The 21,511-nt window shown below is 51.3% G+C and overlaps 1 protein-coding gene across 1 annotated transcript; it reads right to left on the bottom strand.

Moving 5' to 3' along the window:
* Window positions 1-345: 345 nt before the first annotated feature.
* RHCG (Rh family C glycoprotein) lies at window positions 346-20,844 on the bottom strand. The gene is made up of 11 exons (XM_032806518.2): window positions 20,658-20,844; window positions 12,076-12,262; window positions 9,741-9,891; window positions 7,801-7,948; window positions 6,433-6,599; window positions 5,363-5,500; window positions 5,133-5,269; window positions 4,367-4,491; window positions 2,494-2,567; window positions 1,996-2,073; window positions 346-1,236 (listed from the first exon to the last, which is right to left on the bottom strand). Exons 1-10 carry the CDS (start codon window positions 20,842-20,844, stop codon window positions 2,005-2,007), a joined length of 1,383 nt encoding a protein of 460 aa, XP_032662409.1. The 3' UTR covers window positions 346-1,236; window positions 1,996-2,004.
* Window positions 20,845-21,511: the final 667 nt, after the last annotated feature.

Below are 21,511 nucleotides of genomic sequence, written 5' to 3'. Positions count from 1 at the left end.
ATGTCCTCGGATTTTAGATGCGCTGTCCTTTGTTTTCACCAGCAGTATTCCCGTTCCCCACCCCACTGTAGTGGCAGGAGGGGGCTGTTGGCCTGCTCAAGGAGGCTGGTAGCATGGGACTCTGTGCAACAAAAACAGGGATCAACCTGCCCTCCTCCCCCACCCCAAACCTTCCATTGAGGGCTGAAAGATTCCCATGAACCAATCACGTGGCAAGTGAATCTGTCTCTATCCCAGCATCCTTCCACAATGGCTTCTTTTGTATTGCTACTGGGGGAAATGGGGCAACGGCCAGAGTCCCACTTGACTCTCACTGCTCATTACCGAGCGGTGCACAGCGCTGGAAAGAATAACACGGAGTTTTTTCTTCACACCTCTAAGGAGCAAGAGCTAATGGCAAAGAGGCGGGAGAGAGAAGGGCAGCCGAACTCCAGCAGTCAGGGACCTGGTGGCCAGGCCAAGAAAGCAAACACTTGTTTTGAGTCAGCATCACAAAAGAATTGAGAAAGGGGTAGGCACCCAGACTCCTGGGTTCTAATCCTTGGAGCAAGTCACTTTCTTTCCTTGTGCCCCTGGGTCCCCATCTGCCAAATGGGGGCAATGATGCTTACCCACCTCACAGGGGTGTTAGGAGGGTTAATTATTAACGATTGCAAAGCACTGGATATGTGCCCAGTATGATTATCTCCTCTAAGTGTAACAGCGCCCCCCAGCTGCAAGGACAGGCTTCTCTTACCCTCGAATTGGATCCATTATTATTGTCACTTCACCTTCCACAATCCCCAGCATCCAAGGTGTCGTGGGGCCCAGTTAACTCTGGGCCTAGGCAAAGCGCCAGCTGAATTGTTTCAGTGTAAAATCTGGGAACTTGAAACCTGAAAGATCCCACCCAAGAAGCATCTAGTAAAACAACTCCCCATAGGTGCTAAGCCTTCTCCTACTACTGCTGCCCCGTGGCAGTGCTAAGGGAGATGCCCCAGTGTCCGTTTCAAACCTCTGGCCCTGTGCACAGACATATGGCTTCACTGGCTGTTCTCCAGAGTGTTGCTTAGTGTAAACAGGGCCTCTTCCAGGGTATCCCACCACAGAGAGGAATGTGGGAAAGGAAATGGGGCCTTTGGAAGCTCTCAAAGAGTCTGTATCCAGTTGGGGATTGGCGCAGGGCACCTCCTTTTCTAGAAATACACCAATAGTTTCTCTGGGGAGCTAGAGACTGAGGAGGAGTCCAAATGCCACCTAAAGGAAACCCAGAGGGAGAGTATCAGAGGGATAGCCGTGTTAGTGTGGATCTGTAAAAGCAGCAAAGAATCCTGTGGCACCTTATAGACTAACAGACGTTTTGGAGCATGCTCCAAAACGTCTGTTAGTCTATAAGGTGCCACAGGATTCCAGAGGGAGAGGCAGGTCAGGGGTCTGTCTGTGACCTCTTAACAGTAGGATGATGGAGAGTATCCCTCCCTCCCACCGGCCACCTGGCACATTCTCCTTGCAGTTGCCCAGCACCTGCACCCCTCCCCTCCGACTGGGCTAGTGACTGAGCAGTCACCTTTGGGGTAAGGTTTCAGCACGCTGGGCCTGGCATGAGACACAGGAGCTGTGCTGTTTAGCACCTCTCCTTACCCTTCTCCTGATGAAATCCTGCCCTTTACTGTGATACCAACAACAGGCAGTTAGTACAGTCACACCACACACCCATATACACCCACTCCCCAACCCCCCTCCTGCCATTTCCACACCAAAGAGGTCTCGGTGCCCAGCATTTCTGCCACGAGGCAAACATGCTGGTGTGGATCCCTGATGGATGAGACCATGTGTGCGTGGCACTGGCCAGTGCCCTGTGCTTGTGTGTTGCCACGACAGCAACTGGGATCCTCTAGTCCCTGCCCATGCAGTGCTTCCAGGTGCTGGGGGCTAGTGCTCTAGGGGCGCCCTCTGCCCACCCAGCTCTTGGGCTCCTCAAGGCCTGCCCTCCCCATGCATCTCAGCCCTGCCTACCCAGCTGGGTTAAGAAGTCACAGGTTTGAGGGTGGGGTCATGCATGTGGTACAGGCCGCTCTCCTCATCCTCAGGCACCTGCAAAGCCAACAAAATTTCCATCAGGCCCCAATGCCCTGCCATGAAGGTATCGACAGAACCTGCTTTCCTGCCAGTGGAGGGTGCCATAGCCGCACAGATGGGGAGGAAAACTATAAACAATGATGCTGCCATGTCATGGACAATAGCGCCACCTTGTGACACCCGACAACTCCCAAACAGTCCACATAACTCAGGCCCAAAGCCACAAACAGGATCCCAATACCTTCCCCTGCCACTCACCAGCCCCTGTCACAAAACCCCATTACCCCAGCCATATGGACACCGAATCCCAAATCCCCGTCAGCCAAAGGGCACCTGACTGTGACACCCTCCCCACCACTTTATGCAAACAGGCCACCAGGCCCCAAAGCCCCCCTGCCCTGGCCACAGTGACGAGGCCCAGCCCCCATAGCTCACCTCCCAGTAGACATCATCCTCAAAGCAGTTCTCATCTGCGGGGTCCCCCAAGAATGGGATTTTCAAAATAGCACCTTAAAGCCACAAACCAGAGAGTGAGATGGGAAATGCCGCAATCAGAGAGAAACAAGCGGGCCAGGGGCTAGTGGCCAGGTCCAAGGGCAAGCGGCCAGGGCCAGGGATGAGCCCCGCTGGAGTGAGTGGCCGCGGCAGGGATGGGTCAGGGAAACTATTCCCTCCCGGTGTTGTAGGTGAAGTGAGGTTGGGTCAGTTTTGAGCGTGTCTAGCCCTGGCCCTTCATATTCTCCCTGCCCTGCAGGCCTGGGTAGTCTTGTTTCAGGGAACTCGGTGTTATTCAGTGGAGTTCACAGGCTGGGGATAATTTTAAAGGGTGAATCATGTGGTGCATTATAGCAATGTGGGCAACCCTATGGGAAACAGCTGCAGAAGAAGCCATCTCCTCCCCTACTATCTGTTAGACGCTGACAGCAGAAAAGCACTTCCTGAAATGGTAGGGTGACCAGACATCCTGATAAAATAGGGACTGTCCTGATATTTAGGCATTTGTCCCACAATTTGTCCTGATATTTTGCACTCCTTGTTTTTTGTTTTTTCTCCCCCGGTAGGACTTTCCCCCCACCACAATGTGTCCCGATATTTTCTTCATCCCATCTGGTCACCCTATAGAATGGAGATCTGCTTGTGAGCGAACTGCTCTGAAAGAAGCTGACAGCCCTGGGAGGCAGTGGGAGAAGTTTGGGATAGAATTCTGCAGCCCACAGGATGGTAGCAGCAAAAGGTCAAATGGGGAAATGCAGAACATCTGACCGCAAGTGTAACAGCCAATCAGAGGCAGAAAAAATTAGAACTAGAGCTCACCCCTAGCTCAGCACTGAATCAAATCAGACGCACAACTAACCCAGCCCAACCACAAACTGAACCAGACCCAGTCAGAGACAATCCCATATGAACCTCTGAGCTGGACCCAACCCCACTCAGAGACAACCCCAAATGAATCCACAGCCACCTCCTAACCAGCCGAAGGGCTCAGGCTGAAACTGCTGAGATTCAGGGTTCTACATTCACTGGTCTATTTCCTCTCCCCCTTCTGGGCTTGTGGGGTTCAGCTGGAAGCAGAAGCTTTGGGGACCTCACAAGCCCGGGCCTGTTTTCCCTGGAAATGCTCAGCCCTGTTTGGGATACAGAACTGATCCCCTAAAATTGTTATGTTCCCCATTCATTCCAGCCTTCCTGGTTCTTGATGCTATTTTCCAGCCCCCCTTTTGGTTCATAACATGCCCTGAAGTCTCATCGTGCCAGGCCTGCCTGGTAAAAGGGGATGGGGTGGCAGATGGGGCTGTGGAATATCTGGGCAATTCCCCGCTCCAGGCTGCTAAAGATGTGCCTTATCCCAGTGTGTCTCGTGGTGGACTATATGCCCATTCTGCTGGGGACCTGCAGGGCACAGCGCAGTGCTGCCGCACGAGGCAGGCCCACCTCCAGAGAGCAGTACTTTTGAAAATGACATCATAGTTTCAACCAATCAGTATTTTCCACTGACATCATTATATCTGGAAGTGCCACTTTTGGAGTCGGACTTCCTGCAATGCTGGGGTGGGAGGGATATTGAGGGGTTGTTGTGATAGGGCCAATGGGGAACAAAATAGTCCTTGATATGCGGCATGTTTGCAAGCCTTAGGGATCGTCTCAATTTCAGTGGCTGCATGTGGGAGCAGAAGGGTTCTTCTAGCCCAGGAGATGGACCCTTCCTGTAAGCCAAGGTGTGAGCAATTCGAATGGCTGAGGCGGCCACTCTGCAACCACAGCCTGGACCTGGGTCTTCTCCTCCATTCCCTGCACCCCACCCACTCACCCACAATGGCCCCTCCAGCCAAGGCCATGGCCAGGGAGACGAAAATGCCAGCCGCCTGGAACCCCCCTTGGACATTGGGTGTCCGATCCTTGTAGTCACCCCTGAAGTCAAAGGCACTGATAAGCCTGTGAGGAAGGGAAATGGTGAGACCAGCTGTCAGAGAGATATTCCTCTGAGTCGGGGAGTTCACGCTGTGGGGAACCGGGGAACTGCATTCACAGCCCCTTCAAACCATCTCCCTGGCACTGAGCGCTCATGTTCCCATTGAGGAGTGGGGAGATTGTAGCAACATAGCCCAGCCTCTTTGCTTGTATTCCTTCTTTTCCAGCCATCCCCCTCCTCCAGAGGCCTCAGCCTGGACCAACAGGCTGTACACTAGAGGGGTCCAAAAACATTCTGACTGGTGCTGGGCCTGGGGTGGCTTCCAGGCCTTCATGGTTTATCCTGGAGTCTGACCCAAAAAAGGAAGCAACAGAGATAAAGAGATGCCCCTTCATGAACCCAACTGCCCTGCTCAGAGTCCTCCAAGACCCAGAATGAAGGTGGGCCTTGGAGTTATAGGGGCTCCCAACAGGGGGCAGCTGGAAGAGGCTGCAATCCTCTAAGCCTGACTCAGCCCTACAGGCCCAGCACCACTCAGGATTCATATCTGTAAGGGGGCACTCAGCTGCTGCCACTGACTCATCTCTCATCTCCCTCCCTCCTCAACATGCATGCTGGCCCATAACCCACTCCACTGCCAAGGGAGAGATTTAAGCAATCTTACCCTTCCTTTCCATACACCTCTTCAGTGGCTGCGGCTGCAGTGACAGCCCCCACGATGCCCCCAATAAGCCCTGGCATGGCATGTAGGTTGTGGATGCCGCAGGTGTCCTGGATGTGCAGCTTGGACTCCAGGAATGGCTGGGAGGAATGGAGGAGAGAGAGAGAGAGAGAGAGAGATTATTTCCTCTCTCTAACAGGCAAGAGACTGGAATTCCTCTGAGCGGCGCTTACCATGAGGTAGACGAACCCAACGGTGGACACAATGCCACAGAGGAATCCAACGATGAGGGATCCGTATGGAGTCAGCATCATCTCTGCGCTGGTCCCCACAGCCACGCCACCGGCCAGCGTTGCATTCTGGATATGAACCTGCGCAAATAACGTTCATGTCTTAGCACTTTGGCTTTGGGACAAGAGAGTTTTAAACCCATTAGTGGCAACATTTCAGGCCAACCAAGGAGAAAAGCAGGGGAACTGGCTGAGAAAATGTTCCGAGAAAAAATGAAGATCTGGGTCCATTTTCATTTGCACTGGGATTGGCTCCCTGCCCATCACAAATTCCGAATTACTGGATTTGCCTGAAGCCAGAGATTTTTGACCACCAAAAGTTACATGAATGGGAGGAGAATGAAGAAGAAATGTCAACAGCTGATGGGCTGGGGTATCATCTTCATGTAGTGGAAACAAAAAACTGCATATACACACATGCACATTGCTGCACAGATATGCCCAAAGTGTGCCCAGGCATAAGCACAGCACTGTATGAGGCCTGCTGTCTCTCACATACACACGCATGTAACACCCAGAAAACACCGTATGGGCCCTGCTCTGACACACACATCACTGTATGGGCCCCTCTCCCTCATAAACACACATATCTAACACCATATGCTTGCATGACACCGTACAGTTCAACCCTGGAACATGCCACCACCATGGGACCAGTCCCACCGGCTCTGCAGCATAGGTATCTGCATGGCTCTGCTGTCCTATGGGTCCACCAGCACACAGGTGATCACACATATCTGCTCCTCCATTTGACCAAGCATGCCCACACACCTGCTGATGCATGGATACCGCACATGGTTTTCATGCCAGAGCTTTGCAAATGATTCATCCCACTAACATGGCTCAAGCTGCTGTTGCATCCAGAGCTCCTAGCCTCAGAGGCTTTGCCTCTTCCTTACCCCATGAAATCCAGTGCACACTCAGGAAAGGACACAGCCTCCAACCAGACTGCCTGGCCCTTCAGTCATCCATGAGCCAGGAGAGGGCACAGCAGGCATCTCCAGACATCTTACCATGTCGAGCTTGCCTTTCTTCTGCAGCAGGCTGGAGAAGGCCACGGTAGTGAGGACACAGGAGGCCAGTGAGCAGTAGGTGTTAATGGCGGCTCGGTGCTGTGCATCCCCGTGATTTGAAACAGCTGAGTTAAAGCTGGGCCAGTACATCCATAGGTACAGGGTACCTGGGAGAGGAGGGGCAGAGGTGGATCAGTGTGGGAAAGGAGTAGGAGGGAGGGGAAGGAAAACAGGGAGCAGCAAGGGGAAAGGAGGTTAAAAAGAAACCACAAGAGATGATAGTTATATGGAGAGGAGGCTAAAGCCGGCTGTGCCCCAAACTCCCAGCTCTGCCTCCACTGTCAACTCTTCCCAAAACACTCCAACCAGAAACTGAAAGCTCCAATAGCATGTGGAGCCTTTCATTTCTAGGGCACAAATTCTAATCGGACCCCAGGCTGGGGGGACTGGGGGCTCTGGAGTGTCTGGGAATGGCACATGGAGTCTCTCACCTCACAGCAGCATTTCCAGTCGGACCCCAGGCTGGGGGGACTGGGGGCTCTGGGGTGTCTGGGAATGGCACATGGAACCTCTAACCTCACAGCAGCATTTCCAGTCGGACCCCAGGCTGGGAGGACTAGGGGCTCTGGGGGTCTGGGAATGGCACATGGAACCTCTCACCTCACAGCAGCATTTCCAGTCGGACCCCAGGCTGGGGGGACTAAGGGCTCTGGGGTGTCTGGGAATGGCACATGGAACCTCTCACCTCACAGCAGCATTTCCAGTCGGACCCCAGGCTGGGGGAACTAGGGGCTCTGGGGTGTCTGGGAATGGCACATGGAACCTCTCACCTCACAGCAGCATTTCCAGTCGGACCCCAGGCTGGGGGATTGGCGGGCTCTGGGGGTCTGGGAATGGGACATGGAGCCTCTCACCTCACAGCAGCATTTCCAGTTGGACCCCAGGCTGGGGGGACTAGGGGCTCTGGGGGTCTGGGAATGGCACATGGAACCTCTCACCTCGCAGCAGCATTTCCAGTCGGACCCCAGGCTGAGGGAACTGGGGACTCTGGGCTATCTGGGAATGGGACATGGGACCTCTCGCCTCACAGCAGCATTTCCAGTCGGCCCCCAGACTGCGGGGACTGGGGGCTCTGGGGTGTCTAGAAATAGCACATGGCTTTACAATTCTAAGGCACTAATTCTAATCTTATCCGGCCCCTGAGGCAGGGGGGGAACTGGCCAGCTCTGGGGTGTCAGGATTGGGAAATGGAATACACAGTTTTTCACTACTAGGGCACTGGCTCCAGTCTGGTTTCACACAGTCTGTGGGATGTAGGAGGGACCTAGCACAGCTTTCATGAAGTCTTCAAGTCCCCAGTTAACTCACCGATCATAGCAAAGAGGTCGGAGTGGTACACAGAGCCTTGCTTGTCTTTACTCTGTTCCAGGTTGGGCCGGTACAGAATTCTGGTCACTGTCAGGCCAAAATAGGCTCCAAACGTATGAATGGTCATCGATCCACCAGCATCTTTAACCTGTGGACACAGAGCAGAGGAAAGGAAAATTCACATGTTGGGAGTATTCTGGCCAAACAACTGACCACCTGTTCGTCCAGCCTATGCTGGATCACTACAGGAGGGAAACAGAAATGAACCTGGTCTCTCTGACTGGCAGGCAGAACATCTCAGCCACATCCTTCCAATTAACCTCCTCTGTGGAAGGCATCATGGCAAAGGGGCATTTCTGGCCCCTCCATCATGTGACTTCATGGCACATGGGTTCCAAAGCATCCCCAGAGTAGAACTACCCCGAGGTGGCAGTCCCAGTGAGGGCAGGTAAATGGCAAAGAACAGGGCTTTTAAATAGAGTTTATTGCCCCTAGAAACCTAGGGCTTTTAGAACAAATATTAAAAAGCCACAAAACTCCCAGTAAAGGCCATGAGCAGAGATCAGCAGTTCCAGAACTACAGACCCATTGGCAATGGTCAAATCTGGATCCAAACTTCCCAGCTGGTAAGGGGCTGACTCAGAACTCCAGGTGCAAACACCCCAGAACTTCGGGGGAAGGGAGTAATCAGGATCTGGCCACTGTGAACAATGAACCCTAGTCATCTCTGTCCTCAGCTCTTACTTGGGCTTTCCTCCTTTCCTTCACTGCTGCTGCCTCCCACCCTTGAGCTTGTTTTCCCTCCTCTTCTTCTGCCTCAAGACACACATGCAGCTGCTGAGATGAACTCTCCTGGAAAGGAGCTTTCCAAAGGCATTCTCCCTAGCTAAGTTTACCCAGAGCATTGGTGTCAGGAGGAACAACTATGCAGATGGAAATAATGGGCAGTTCCCCAAAATGAAAAGGGTTGAACTTCCATCCCCAGGCACAAGCTCCGGTCTGACCCCACCTGCACTTAGGATCGAGGTGAATGGGTCCCCCTTTCAGATCAAATCTCTTTTCCTCCACCAGAGCAAAAATCTCTCGTATGCTGCCAGAGGCCTTGCTGCTCCTTTACCAGACAGCTCTTCACTTTATGGTGTGCTCTGATTTTCTTCAGCCAAAGGAATATTACAGCAGGTGAAGGCGCCCAGAGGGAAATACTGTGCAGCCATAAAGGGTCTGGCTACACCGCAAGAAAAAACCCTGCGGCAGCGAGTCTCAGTCCAGGTCAACTGACCCAGGCTTGCACTCCAGGACTAAAAATAATGGTGTAGATGTTCCTGGTGTGGCTGGAACCCAGGCTCCAGAGATGCTCCTGGCTTTTCTGGGTTTCAGAGCCCAGGCTCCAGCCTGAATGAGAATGTCTACACTGTTATGTTTAGCTCCATAGTGTGAGCCCGGGTCAGTTGGCCCAGGCTCTGAGACTTGCTGCTGCTGGGGTTTTCTGCGGTGTAGACGTACTCAAAGAGAGCACCAGGCCCTTTGTGTGGAGACTCCCTGGTTGCTTAGGGAAACCCCACCAGAGGGGATCCCTTGCTCTCAAGGCACGGCCGCTGCTTGCAGAACCCGCGGAGATTTCCTATTCCCACACTAAGGTAGGAGAGAAGCCAAAGGGCAGGGGAAGTAGCCCCTGCTGTTTGCTCATTGATGCGTTTGGAATCTTTTCAGATTTCTGCTTAAATTGTTGTGGCTGGAATTAACCCCATGTGTTGAGCCAAACGAGCTGATGGACCTGACTGGAGCCAGGCACTGTACAATAACCTACAGTACAGACAGCTCTGCTGCTGCACTTCACTCCTGACCTGCATCCCCCAGCACCCGGCAGTGATACCCCATCTGCACTGCCAGAGAGGAAGGGCAGGAGGCTGCTGATTTTGCTGACTCAAGGGGATCCTTACGTGGAGCAGGCTGACGAGGATGTACTCGTTCACAGCAAAGAGCGTGACTTGAAACAACGTCAGGATGAGCAGCTGCACGGGGCTGGTTTTGCCCAGGATGGCCCCAAAGGCGATGCAGACAGAACCCACACAGAAATCTGCATTGATCAGGCTGGGGAGCAGGGATGGGAGAGAAAACAACCTGCAGGTTAGTAATGGAGAGTCTCCCCCCTCTACCATTCCCTAATCTAGAGAGCCTCACCCTTGCCCGGACACGAACCTCATCCTGGCTTCTTCACCAGCACCCCACTTTCTGGGTATGACTAGAACGCTGTCCCTTTAAGGGACAGTACCACTTTTGCATCCCACTCCTGGTGGGCTAGAGTCATAGATGGAAGGCCAGAAGTGACAACTGTGATCATCTGGTTGGATCATCTGTCTAACACAGGCCACAGAACTTCCCCACAATAACTCCTAGAGCAGATCTGTTAGGAAAACATCCAGTCTTGATTTAAAAATGGCCAGTGATGGAGAATCCCCCACAGCCCTGGGTAAACTGTTCCTCTGGTTAATTGCCATTATTGTACTTGGTATATGCATGGCTAAGGGTGAGATGAGTTATGGGTCTCTCTTCACTGGGGTTCCCAGAGGATCCCCCAGTGGGAAGTTAGGAGCCCCCTTGTAAGGATTAAGCCTTTTTTCTGTAGCCATATTGGAAAGTCCAAGGCCTTTGTCTGCAGCCATGTTAGGAGAGCAGCAGCCAGAAGCTAAGCAGCAGAAAGTCACATCTTCAGGTTCCATCTAAATTACATTAAAACAATGTAAGAGCAGGCAGTTAAGAAGGCCATCCTGTCTTAATAGTACCCATCATCACCAGATAAAGAAACAAATCTTAAGATGGTTAAAGAAAACTTTGTTTGGTAGCATTCTGTCTGCCAAGTTGTGGTTATGAAATCTCTACTTCTTTGTTGTTTTGTCTTTATGGTCCCCACTCTATTGTTTATCTGTATGGTCGCTGGTTCTTTGATGGTTTGTCTGTTGCATAACAAATTTTGCTAGGTGTAAATCAATTAAGGTGGTGGGGTATGATTGGTTAAAGGATTGTTTCACAATATGTTAGGATTGGTTAGAAAATTATTTAGTAATATTTTAGTTAAATGATTGGTTAAGGTATAGCTAAGCAGGACTCAAGTTTCACTATTTAAACTGGATCCAAAAGGAAGTTCTTGGGAATCAGCTCCAGGACACAGCCCCAAGATCAGAGCTGCCAGACCACAACACCCTGCCAATTACACCGTGCAGAAACTGGAGTTCCCCACATAACCTAATCCTGACTGGTCAGCAGGAAAAGTTTGTCTGCCTTATTGGGAGTGGTGAACATTATATGCTTAGCACGTGCATTCTGTTTTGGTGATTGTTAATAAATAGAGGTTAAGTTGGATATTACTATATGACTCTTTCGTTGGTGGAAGGCCCCGTAAACCCGCAAAAGATTAAATCCTGAGTCCACAGGGAATGGGTGTTTGCTCTCAGTCCACAGGGAATGGGTGTTTACCCAGTGCCCACGGAGGAGTAGAGCCCGGAGCCCACGGAGGGGTACAGTTAGGTGCCTTTCGCCTGGAGCTCTAGGAACTGGGAAAGAGGGGTGGAGTGCCTAAATAAACTGGGTTATGACTTGAGCGCTAGGAACTAGGTAGAGGTGGGATGTCCTAGAATGTGCAGGCAACAAATTTAGGGTAAAATTGGGTGCCTTATATCTGGAGCCCTAAGAACTGAGAAAGGATGGAGGTGCCTAAGTTAACAGGGTTATGCCTTGAGCCCATGGAAGGGTAAAGGTGGGTGCCCTAGAGTGTGTGTAACAGAGAATTTTGTGCAGGTAACATCCTAGCCCTCAGCATGCGGAGAATGGCATAATGAAGTTTCATCAGATATGAGGCTGTTTGTCCAAAAGGACCTGAGCAATGAAAGTCCCAAGACTGAGGGCAAACATTGGCCCTGACACTTGGGGCTTGGGCTGGGGCCTGTGAGAATGTGATCTTACGTGGCTGGTCTCACCTGACTCCTTCCTTACCATCCACCAGAGCTAAGCACCCCTGGAATGGAGGGTGGAACCCAGCCAGAAGTACACAGTGTCCTGCACAGCTGAGGAGAGGAGGGGAGGGGGAATTGGGACCAAAGACCTTTTCTTATGAAACAGGCTCCATGGGGTCTTTAACGGCAGGGCAGAAGACGTAATATGATCTGGAGTGCCCTTTCTCCACAAAGAGCAGGGGCAAAGCTCCAGGCTGCTTGGTCCCCTCCCTGCATCTCCTCTGTCCAGCAGGAGATGGCTTCCATCAGTCCAAAACCCTCTTACTTTTCCACTCCAAGGAGTATCTTTCCGTTCTCGAAAGAATGGAACCAGCCCTGCATCAGGAGAGCCCACTGGATCCCAAAGGCGGCAAGGAGGAAGTTGAAGCCAACAGCTCCAAAGCCATAGCGCTGGAGGAATGTCATCAGGAAGCCAAAACCCACGAAGATCATCACGTGGACATCCTGGAAAGCTGTGTCAAGGAAGAGAATTCACCATTAGCATGTGGGGGAGAGGGGGCTCCTGCAGCCTAGGAACTCGGCAATAGCCCTAGTTCAGAAATATCAATGATTTTTCAGGAGAAATGTTGGAAAAAATCATTTTAAATTTTGCATAAACATTTTAAAAACAAACTGAAAAATGAAAAACCTTCAGTTTTTGGAAATGTTTTTTAGTAAAATATTTTGGCTGTGAGGAAAAACCATCAGTGTTTGGCAGCCCTCAAAGTAAACATCATTGGTTTTCATTTCAGTAAAAATATTCAGTGTTGAAAACAAAACACTTATCAAAATAACCTAAGCTGTAAAGCACAGACATCTACCAACACATTTTTTTTTGTTTTCAATCTCCATTTTTTAACAAAAAAACAGAGACTTTGAATCAGAATTAACATTTTCCATGCACACTTTTGCTTTACTAACAAACCCTTTTTCATTAAAAAACCCCCCATAAGTTTTGATAATTTTTTGCCCAACAACCTGTCTATGCTAGGTCAGAATCCAGTGTCACTGACTGCTCTCTGCCTTCCTGCTCTGGGAACTATTATTATTAGCAGCCATTATTTGTATTATAATAGCATATACAAATGAGCCACAGTCATGGACTAGGACCCCATTGTGCTGGGTGCTGTACAAAAGCAGAACAAAAAGACAGTCCCTGCCCCCAGGGGCTTACACTCTAAGTACAGGACAAGAGAGAACAGATGGACAGAGAGGAGGCACACACTCTGCTCACTTCAATGGAGGGTCAAATCCTGGCCCCAGTGAAGTCAATGACAAAACTCCCATTTACTTCAATGGAGTCAGGATTTCAGCCAGAGACTTTCATTCTTTGTTTCATTGTGTTCTTAATCTAAAGTGAACCTTCATCTGACTGGAGGTCCACAGCCGCTTTACTGGACCCATATACTAAGTAAGCCTGGTACTCAGGGCATGGCAGCTTAGACACCGCTCCATATGTTCTGGTACGAAAATGAGCCTCTAGAGAGGCTCTTGATGTGATAAACCTGGAGTGGATGTCAGCACTGCTGGTTTCTTTCTGATAACGATCAGCCCCAACAATGTAAAGTGAAACTTGGCACAGTTATAAATTAAACCATAAAAACCACATGTGCAAAAGCCTCCTGAGCCCTGTAATAAGAGGAGGACGACGAGGGCTGGTTCCCTCCGCCAGTTCCCAGGGGGATCCCACAAGGAAACCAGCAAGTGCTGCACTCTGCCACAGTGGAATGGAATGGGCAAACATGCCACATTGCACAGATACGTCAACGTCTGTACTACACAGTGTGCGGAATATTGCACAACAGCACAACGTATCTGTTTTTTAAGTGCTTGGGCACTGTCAGCTCGGCTTAGAGAATGGGCTAGCTCAGAGAAAGGAAAACACCAATCATGTGGAGTCTGGTCTAGTCTCTGACACTTACAATGGATTTTCCAGCCCTTTCCCCAGCGTTCAGAGGGAAGGCTGGCTGCGTTTTTGTGGCTAGTTTGCCATCTAGTGAAAGCGCACGTCTTGAGAGGTGTGGAACGAGAGTCTGATCCAGCTCCCACTGAGGCCAATAGGATTCTTTTCATTTACTTCAGTGGAAGTCGGATCAGGCCTTGAATGAAGCATGGCTCTGCAGGAGTCCTGGTTTTAGTTACTGTGCACTTTACAAGCTCTACCAAGGTATGGACGGAAGCAAGTGTGGATGGGATCCAATCACACTGTGCCAGACTCTGGCTTTTATTTGTTCTTTCAGCAAAACCTAGGAAAATTCATACAGACGAGCTACAGGGCCAGATCCACAGCTGGAGTAAGTTGGCACAGTTCCACTCGCTCTAATGCAGCTCTGCTGATTGATACCAGCCGAGGATCCAGCCCATACAGGTCTCAAATGCCAATCTGTAAACACCCAATTTTACCATAAATACATTCAAACATACTCTCCCCTATTAGACTACCTATGCAACATTATTCTCAAGAAAGAAAGAAAAAGAAAAGAAAAGAAAAGAAAGAAAGCAATAAAAACATCTATTGCCAATTAAATAATATTAACTGACATTTCTCACTTTAATGAAAATATTTAAACAAAAATCAAGATTATGAGAAATAACACATAAAATAAAGCCCTAAAGTCATAGTTCAGGGTGGTAGGGTTGAGATGTTAATTATATTATTTTATTATTATTTATCTGTATTGTGGTAGCACAAAGGAGCCCTGCTCATGGCCAGGTCCCTATCATGCTAGGAGCTGTACAAACTCAGAACAAAAAGACCATCCCCGTTCCCAAGAGTTTACAATCTAAGGAAAACTTTGTACTTTGTTTGCCCTTGAGAAGATTAACGTGCCTGCGTCTCACATGGGCAGAGTAGGAGTCACGATGCCCTTAAGTTTTTATTACATATCAATTAAGAACTTGGGTTTTAGCTTGTTGTCATTTAGTAACCTTCACTGTTTACTGACAGGAAGAGTATGGCCCCTGGAATACTGTCGACACTGAAGAATCTTTCATCCCTCCTCCCCCCATTCGGAACAGATGATTCGTCCTCCAGGGAATTTCACCAGCTGATTTTAAATTCAAGTGAATTTTAGTGCTGCTTCTGAATGTGATTGAATTGACAGCCCTGGAAATGGACATCCCAAAACAGTTATACACCCCTTCCTCCCTGCCCACATTTGTCAACCCTACCCAAGAGGAACCATCTCTAGGGCCAGAAGAGAGAGTTTCCCATGCCTGTTCACTCTTTGTCTGCTGCTATTTTGTGAGCACCTTCCACCGCTGCACAAACCAGGTCAGTTCCACTGTGGTACCAAGGATGGAAACGCTAATGAAAACCATACCTCAGGCTTTCAACCACCTAGACCTGCTCTCAGCAGAGGTGACACAGAAAAAATGCCAGTGCCCTATCTACACTAGTGTGGCCCTCATTGCCACTACCCACAGAGCCACACTGGTGCTAATGCCACCATGGGAGATTTTAACAAATAGCTCAGTGTAGACACAGTGGCTACGCCTACACTATGAGCTAGGGGTGTCTTTCCCAGCTCGGGTGCATATATTTGAACTAGCACAATGAGAGTTAGTGTGCATGGCTTGTAGTGTAAACATGGCCAACCTTGGACTAACACTAACGCTGTTTGGACTAACATGGTTCTCATAAGTAAATCCCTTTCTGAAACACATAATCCTTAGAGAAAACTGGGCTGGTCTCTAGTTTCTAGCCTCCTCTGTTTTAACTAGAACACACTGTATTTGTAATGGAAATGTTCTAAAGCAGAGGTTCTCAACCTTTTTTTTTCTGATTCCCCACCCCGCCACCAACTTCCTATAAAAACTCCACAGCCCAACTGTGTCACAATAATGGGGTTTCTGCATATAAAAAGCTAGGGCTAGTGTTAGTGGGTAACAAGCAGGGCAATTGCCTGGGGCCTCATGCCACAGGACCCCCTGCAAAGCTACATTGCTCAGGCTTTGGCTTCAGCCTCGGGTGGCAGGGCTCAGGCTTCAACTCCATGTGGCAGGGCTTCAGCTTTCTACCCTGGGCCCCAGTGAGTCTAATGCTGGCCCTGTTTGGTGTCCCCCCTGGAAGCCTGCTCGCAGCCCCCCAGGGTGCCTCGGACCCCTTGTTGAGAACCACTGTTCTAAACAGATCCATGGCTCAGTCCTTCATGCAGCCTTGGAAACAATCACTTATCTGTGCAGACTCTTCTGAGCTGCCACCCACCAGGGTGACTCCAGCCGGATGATTTGAACAGGGGCTCAGGCCAGTTGTAAAGGGGTTAGCCAGCTGAATGATCCTGGTGGCAACATGAGATAATGGCCCGAGTGCACTGGGAAGCTGCTGTGAGCTGGGACGACTCAGACACCAGAATGGGATCAGCAATCCAGAAGAGTTTCCTTAGGAAGCTAGACCTCCTCATCTGAGAATGGCAGATATTTTGTGTCCCATTTGCCCTAGCTTAGGACAAGACGAACCTAGAAGGGGTTAATCAGTGGCCTAGCCTTTGGCCTTCAGGGCACATCCAGTTTATTAAACAAGACAAAACACATTTGGAGTTTCAGCCTGGTCATCACTCCCTTCCTGGCAGACAGCCGCACGCCTCCCAGCTCGGTGTGGCATGTCTGCTCCAAGGGCCTTGTGTTGGTGGCATTCAGAAACTTAACACAAATCTTGCATGTGCTTGATGATAAGGACACGACCTAATGAGGAAGCTGCCAGCCTGAGATACTTCCTTGGGATGGGACCAGCAAGTCTCTTTGAGAGATTTGTATCTGAAATCCTCAAGGTCAGCTGCAGTTTGTCATTACAGCAGCAGTAAATGTGACTATATTGCAAGGAAGGGGGTGTGTACTACTGTCATCACCTGGACAGAATCAGAACAGTGCTGTGTGGCATAGACACCCTCTGTTAGTCCAAGTGGTGGGGCTGGAGTTTTAGAGAATATAGATCTGACTCCTAAAGCCACTATCACTTTGTAGTTCCAAGTGGTCAGCATGTGCAATGCAGGGACCCCCACAAGCATCTAGGCACCCACATATTCTGACACGCTCCCACCAAGGGGTCCCTTTCTCTCACTGAAATACCTGGAGTTGCCCAGGCAGTATACCTGAAGGCCTAGGAAGATCTTGCCCTCTCCCCTGTGACTTGCTCAAACACCAGAGTAATTTTCATTTGCCTTTCATGTCTCCCTGATCTTATGTCAAAGAGTCCTGGCCCTGTATTGTACTCCCTTACTATGTCCTCTCAGGTGGAATTTCCTGTCAACAGAGCTTGGTGGAGTCGGCTTTTTCTGGTTGCAGATGCTGCTGCTGCCCCTTGTCCTCATGCATCCAGTTCACCCTCCACATACCTGCCTCCTTCCCTTCCCCCACTATACACCACAGCTGGTTTGTTCCAGAGAAATGGCTCATCCCCCAGCTGCCATGCCTATGGGAGGTGCATGCGCTCTCTGCCTCAAGTGATCCAAAGGTTGGTGTCTGTCACATTGTGTTCAGAGGCACAGTCCCTCCCCCCATCCCTGAAAGAGCTGAGTGTCCCACTCCTGGGAGTGCTGCCCGCAGAAACAGTGCTGGCTGGCTGGCGGCATTTGGCACTGCTCCCAGTGCTATACTCAGGTGGGACAGCAAAGGAAACTGGCTTTGGTTACCTATTGCTGGGGAGAGAGGGCATCTCACCCGCCCCCACTAATCTTCTGATGCTAGTTAAACTCAGAACAATTGAAAACTTCACATCTAAGGAAAAGGGGCCCCCTATGACACCGCTTGTATCGCCATATCCACCCCCCACAGGAGTTCAAAATAATTCTAATGCCTGAATCTACTCAAAGGTTTCCACAAAGATCATTTGCACCAGGCACCACCCCACACACACCCTGAGGTACTGGGGTTCCTTAGGGGACACACAGAGGTACGGTCTTGGCTCTGCCAGAGGAAGAGACCTCACCTGGTGCGTCAGCTTAGAGTTTGCCCAAAGCTCTTGGGGCTGGATGTTAACGTGACACTGATGAATGCTCCTTGACCAGGAAAGACCTCGTCACCTGCCTACGCTGCACCTTTTCCATTGCAGTCCTAATGCAGCAGTGTCTATCCCAGCTGACAGCCTCCTGCTGCAAGTGCCAGGGCATCTCCTCCAAGCTGTGAGCACACAGCACCCATCATCTGCCCATTTTACACAATGTTTTAAATCCCCCGTGTCAGCTCTGACGTCCATCCCCATCAGCTCCTGCCAGTGACATCCTCCCTGCTGCCTGCCTCACTCTCTGGCTTTCCAACCCCCATAGCTGGTCAGCCTCCCACCCACCCTCACTCTGCACTTTGGTGCTACCACTGCATATTTTAAATCGGCTAGGAAGGGGCTGAGGAGTCTCAACCTAGAAGTGCATGAGGGAAATGGAGCTAGTTCCTATTCGCTAGCTGTAAAAGAGGATACATTGTTGCAGGATATGCTAGGCTGCAGCAGTTTAATTAGCCGGAGCAAGGCTTTGTCAGAGAGCAGAGTGCATGCTGAGCTGTCTGGGAGCTGGTGGGACTGACCCACTCTCACTGTTAGCTCCTGGTTTAGCAAAGTGAAGCAAGGGGGTTAACCACAAAGACCCGAGCCCTTCAGATGTCTCTGCCTGCCCTGAGTGACTGGGAAAGGCCCCGATGCAAGGGAAGGGAATGCCACGATGACACCGGAGGCAGGTCAAACTTCTGTGTTACACTCATGCGTCATTATTGGGGCCCCCATCAGTCATCTCCCAAAATGTGTCCCCCACCTCTCAGCTGAGCCCAGGGCAAAGCAGCCAGCGTGAAGGACATCAGAGCCCTTCATTCAGCCCATTTGCTTATTCTGGGTGGCACAGCACTTCCTCATTCTACCCAGCTTGGTGAGCTTGGAGCAGCACAGGTGTTTGCTGCTGCTTGCCCAGAATGCCAGCCTCTCCCTTGAGCCAGCTTTCCACTGCACTGAGCTCCAGGGAAAACAGGCTTCCCTCCTCCAATGCAAATGACAAGGGCAGGGGCTGCTCCTGGATGAGAGGCTCTCATGGCAGCTACAGGACAGTGAGAGCTAGAGGAAAATGGAGTCGGGGAAGGGGAGGGAAGACCAGGTGTTGTTTTTATGCACCTCCATCTCTTCCAGGAGGATGCTCTAGGGTCTGGTCTGCTGACCAGTGAGGTGCTGTCACACTCATCCTCATTCAGCTCCATGGGGCAGGGTCATGTCTTGGGTTGAGGAAAGGGCTGGAGAATCAAGGGGTTTGTTCCTCCATATGAGCAGAAATGCTTTCGCCAGCACAGCCCAGGGGAGGCGGCAGCACACAGAAGCCTGCAGGATGGAGGAATGTTTATGCCCTGGTCCTGCAGAGCATAAGGAGCTAGACACTGGCATGGCAAAGTGCTCTAGTCATAGGGCCTGAAAGGTTTGTGGGAGGCCACACATCTTTGGTGTAACCAGCCCAGTTTCTGGACAAAAGTGCTGCCCCTTAGGAAGATGTGATAAGTCCTCTCTGGCAGGAACGATGGGGCTGAGGCCAGAAGGGGTGTCTCACCAGAGGCAGGGAATCATCCCAGCCATCCTTTCAATCTGGTGGCAGGATTGTATGAAGGACTGAAGGGCAGCCATGTGTGCTGTCCTGGGCTAAAGATGCGCTGGGGGGAGGGGAGATGCCACAAGCATATGCGCTGCTTGGCCAGGTAACAGCCACCAGCACCTCTCCTCCCAAAGGATCTCCAGGCACTTCTGAAACTATATACGTAGAGCAGCGGGTGAATGCAGACACCTCTGGGTGTGTGCATCTCTGCCTACACATGTCCTCATAGAGCTGGAACCCAGCAGGGACAGGCTAGAGAATATTAACCCTGCGTCCCACATCCCAGCTGCTATGGACTCACACAGTTTCCTCCTCTTCTCCTTAGTGCAGGAGTCTCAAACGCACGGCCCGCAAGCCTCCCCAGTGTGCCCCAGGGGGCTCCAGCAGTTTTGGGGCTGGGTCTCTCCCTTGGCCCCACCTACCGCCCCCAGGTGCTCCCCCCTCAGGGGCCCCGGCAGCACAGCAGAGCTGAGTAGTGTCTGCCTGGGCACTCCATGTGTCTGCCAGCCCCTTCCTGCAGCCCAGGGGTGGGACCGTGCCTCCGCACGCTGCCCCCACCCCGAGTGTCCCTGTGGCCAATGGAGCCCCAGATGAGACCCCCACTCCCAAACTCCCTCCCAAAGCCTCCATCCCTCCCCCTTCCCATACCCCCTCGCACCTCCAAACTCCCTCCCAGAGCCTGCACCCCCCCCACACTCCTCAGCCCCGAAACTCCATCCCAGAGCCTGTACCCCCAGACCCCCTCCTCCACCCAAACTCCCTCCCAGAGCCCAACCTCTCACCCCTTCTGCATCCAAACTTCCTCCCAGAGCCTGCCCCCCAATTCCCTACCCCAGACCTGCACAGCTGGAGGAAGAAGGTAGGGCTGGGGCAGCGGGGGAAGAATGGTGCAGGTCAGGACTGAGGTGCACTGGCAGAGCTGAGTGAGCAGCCCAGGACTGGGATAGCAGGCGGGCGGGGGGGCTGCAGTTCAGGACTGAGGTGCTCTGGGAGGGCTGTGCTGGGGAGCCTAATACTGGGATAGAACAGGGAGATGTGGAGCAAGATTGGGCAGAGCTGAGGGGCAGTGGCAATGGGAGGGCTCAGAGCTGCAATAGCCAGGGGTACTGCAGGCTGGGACGGAGGTGAATGAGCAGAACTGCCGGGGGAAGTTCCTGCAGCGGCTGCCTTCAGAATCCTGGGGCTGTTTCTCTTGGACTTTCACGAGCCCCAGAACTTCAGTAACATCAGTCTCATTTGCCTCCCTCCTGGCTGACCTGTGCAGGGTGTGGCATTGACCAGTGCAGGGGCTGGTGCCTGCCAGCGTACTCACATGGATACCTGAAGTAGAAATCGTTCTCTATGTCACTGGTGAGGTTCTTCTTGTGCTGCTCCTCCTTCCAGTGCGCATCAGCTTCGGGGTCAAAGCGCACAAAGACCCCAAAGAGGACGATCATAGCAACCTCCCAGAGGAGGCAGACGAGCGGCAACCGCCAGCGCATGCACGTGTTCTTCACCATCCCAGACCAGGTCACCCGCTCAGATCCCAAAGAACCCACTGCGGCAGAGCGGGTCCAGGCACCTAGACAGCATGAGCCCCAGTCCTGATGCCTGGGGAGACTCAGTCCATTTATATAAGTCTGGTGATGTGGAGTGTGGTGCTGGGAGCTGTCAGTTCTCACAGCTGCCTGGGGCAGGTTCATATTTCAGTTCATGGCAAGTTTAATAGATTTGAACTCTCTGCTTCCAGCAAAAAGAAGGGGGGTTGGGAGCACGAAGGCATATTTCCAACACCTTCTCTCTGAGGAGCTCAAACCCACCTAGGAGAGTTATACCTGCTTTATAGATGGGGAAACCGAAGCACAAAAAGGGGCAACAGTCACACAGTGAGTCGGCTGCAGAGCTGAGAACGGAACCCAGGACTCTTAACCCCACCCCCTTGCTCTAGCCACTAGACCCCACTGTCCCAAATACAGCCAGGGAGTCCTGAGCCTCACGTCCCTTGCTCTAACCACTAGATCACTCTTCTCTCCTGGAGTCTGGAGTAGAACCCAGGAGTCCTGAACCCCTCTCTGCTCTAATTACTAGGCTAGGGGTTCTCACAACAATTTTTCCTAAAATTAATATTTTTCCTATATTAATAAAATAATATGCACATATATATACAAACCATTGTAATTTATTTAT

The sequence above is a fragment of the Chelonoidis abingdonii genome, chromosome 9 (genome assembly GCF_003597395.2).
Source record: "Chelonoidis abingdonii isolate Lonesome George chromosome 9, CheloAbing_2.0, whole genome shotgun sequence".
Taxonomy (NCBI): domain Eukaryota; kingdom Metazoa; phylum Chordata; order Testudines; family Testudinidae; genus Chelonoidis; species Chelonoidis abingdonii.
Note: the sequence above shows the minus strand (reverse complement) of the source record. Positions and strands in the feature narration are given on the sequence as shown.

Excerpts from the sequence above, each read along its gene's own strand:
- RHCG (XM_032806518.2), bottom strand. The coding sequence starts at position 20,844 with ATGGTGAAGAACACGTGCATGCGCTGGCGGTTGCCGCTCGTCTGCCTC. Across the intron at positions 5,501-6,432 it reads AGAAAGGCAAGCTCGACATG|GTTCATATCCAGAATGCAAC; the intron begins GTAAGATGTCTG and ends TTATTTGCGCAG. Across the intron at positions 5,270-5,362 it reads TTGGGTTCGTCTACCTCATG|CCATTCCTGGAGTCCAAGCT; the intron begins GTAAGCGCCGCT and ends CATTCCTCCCAG.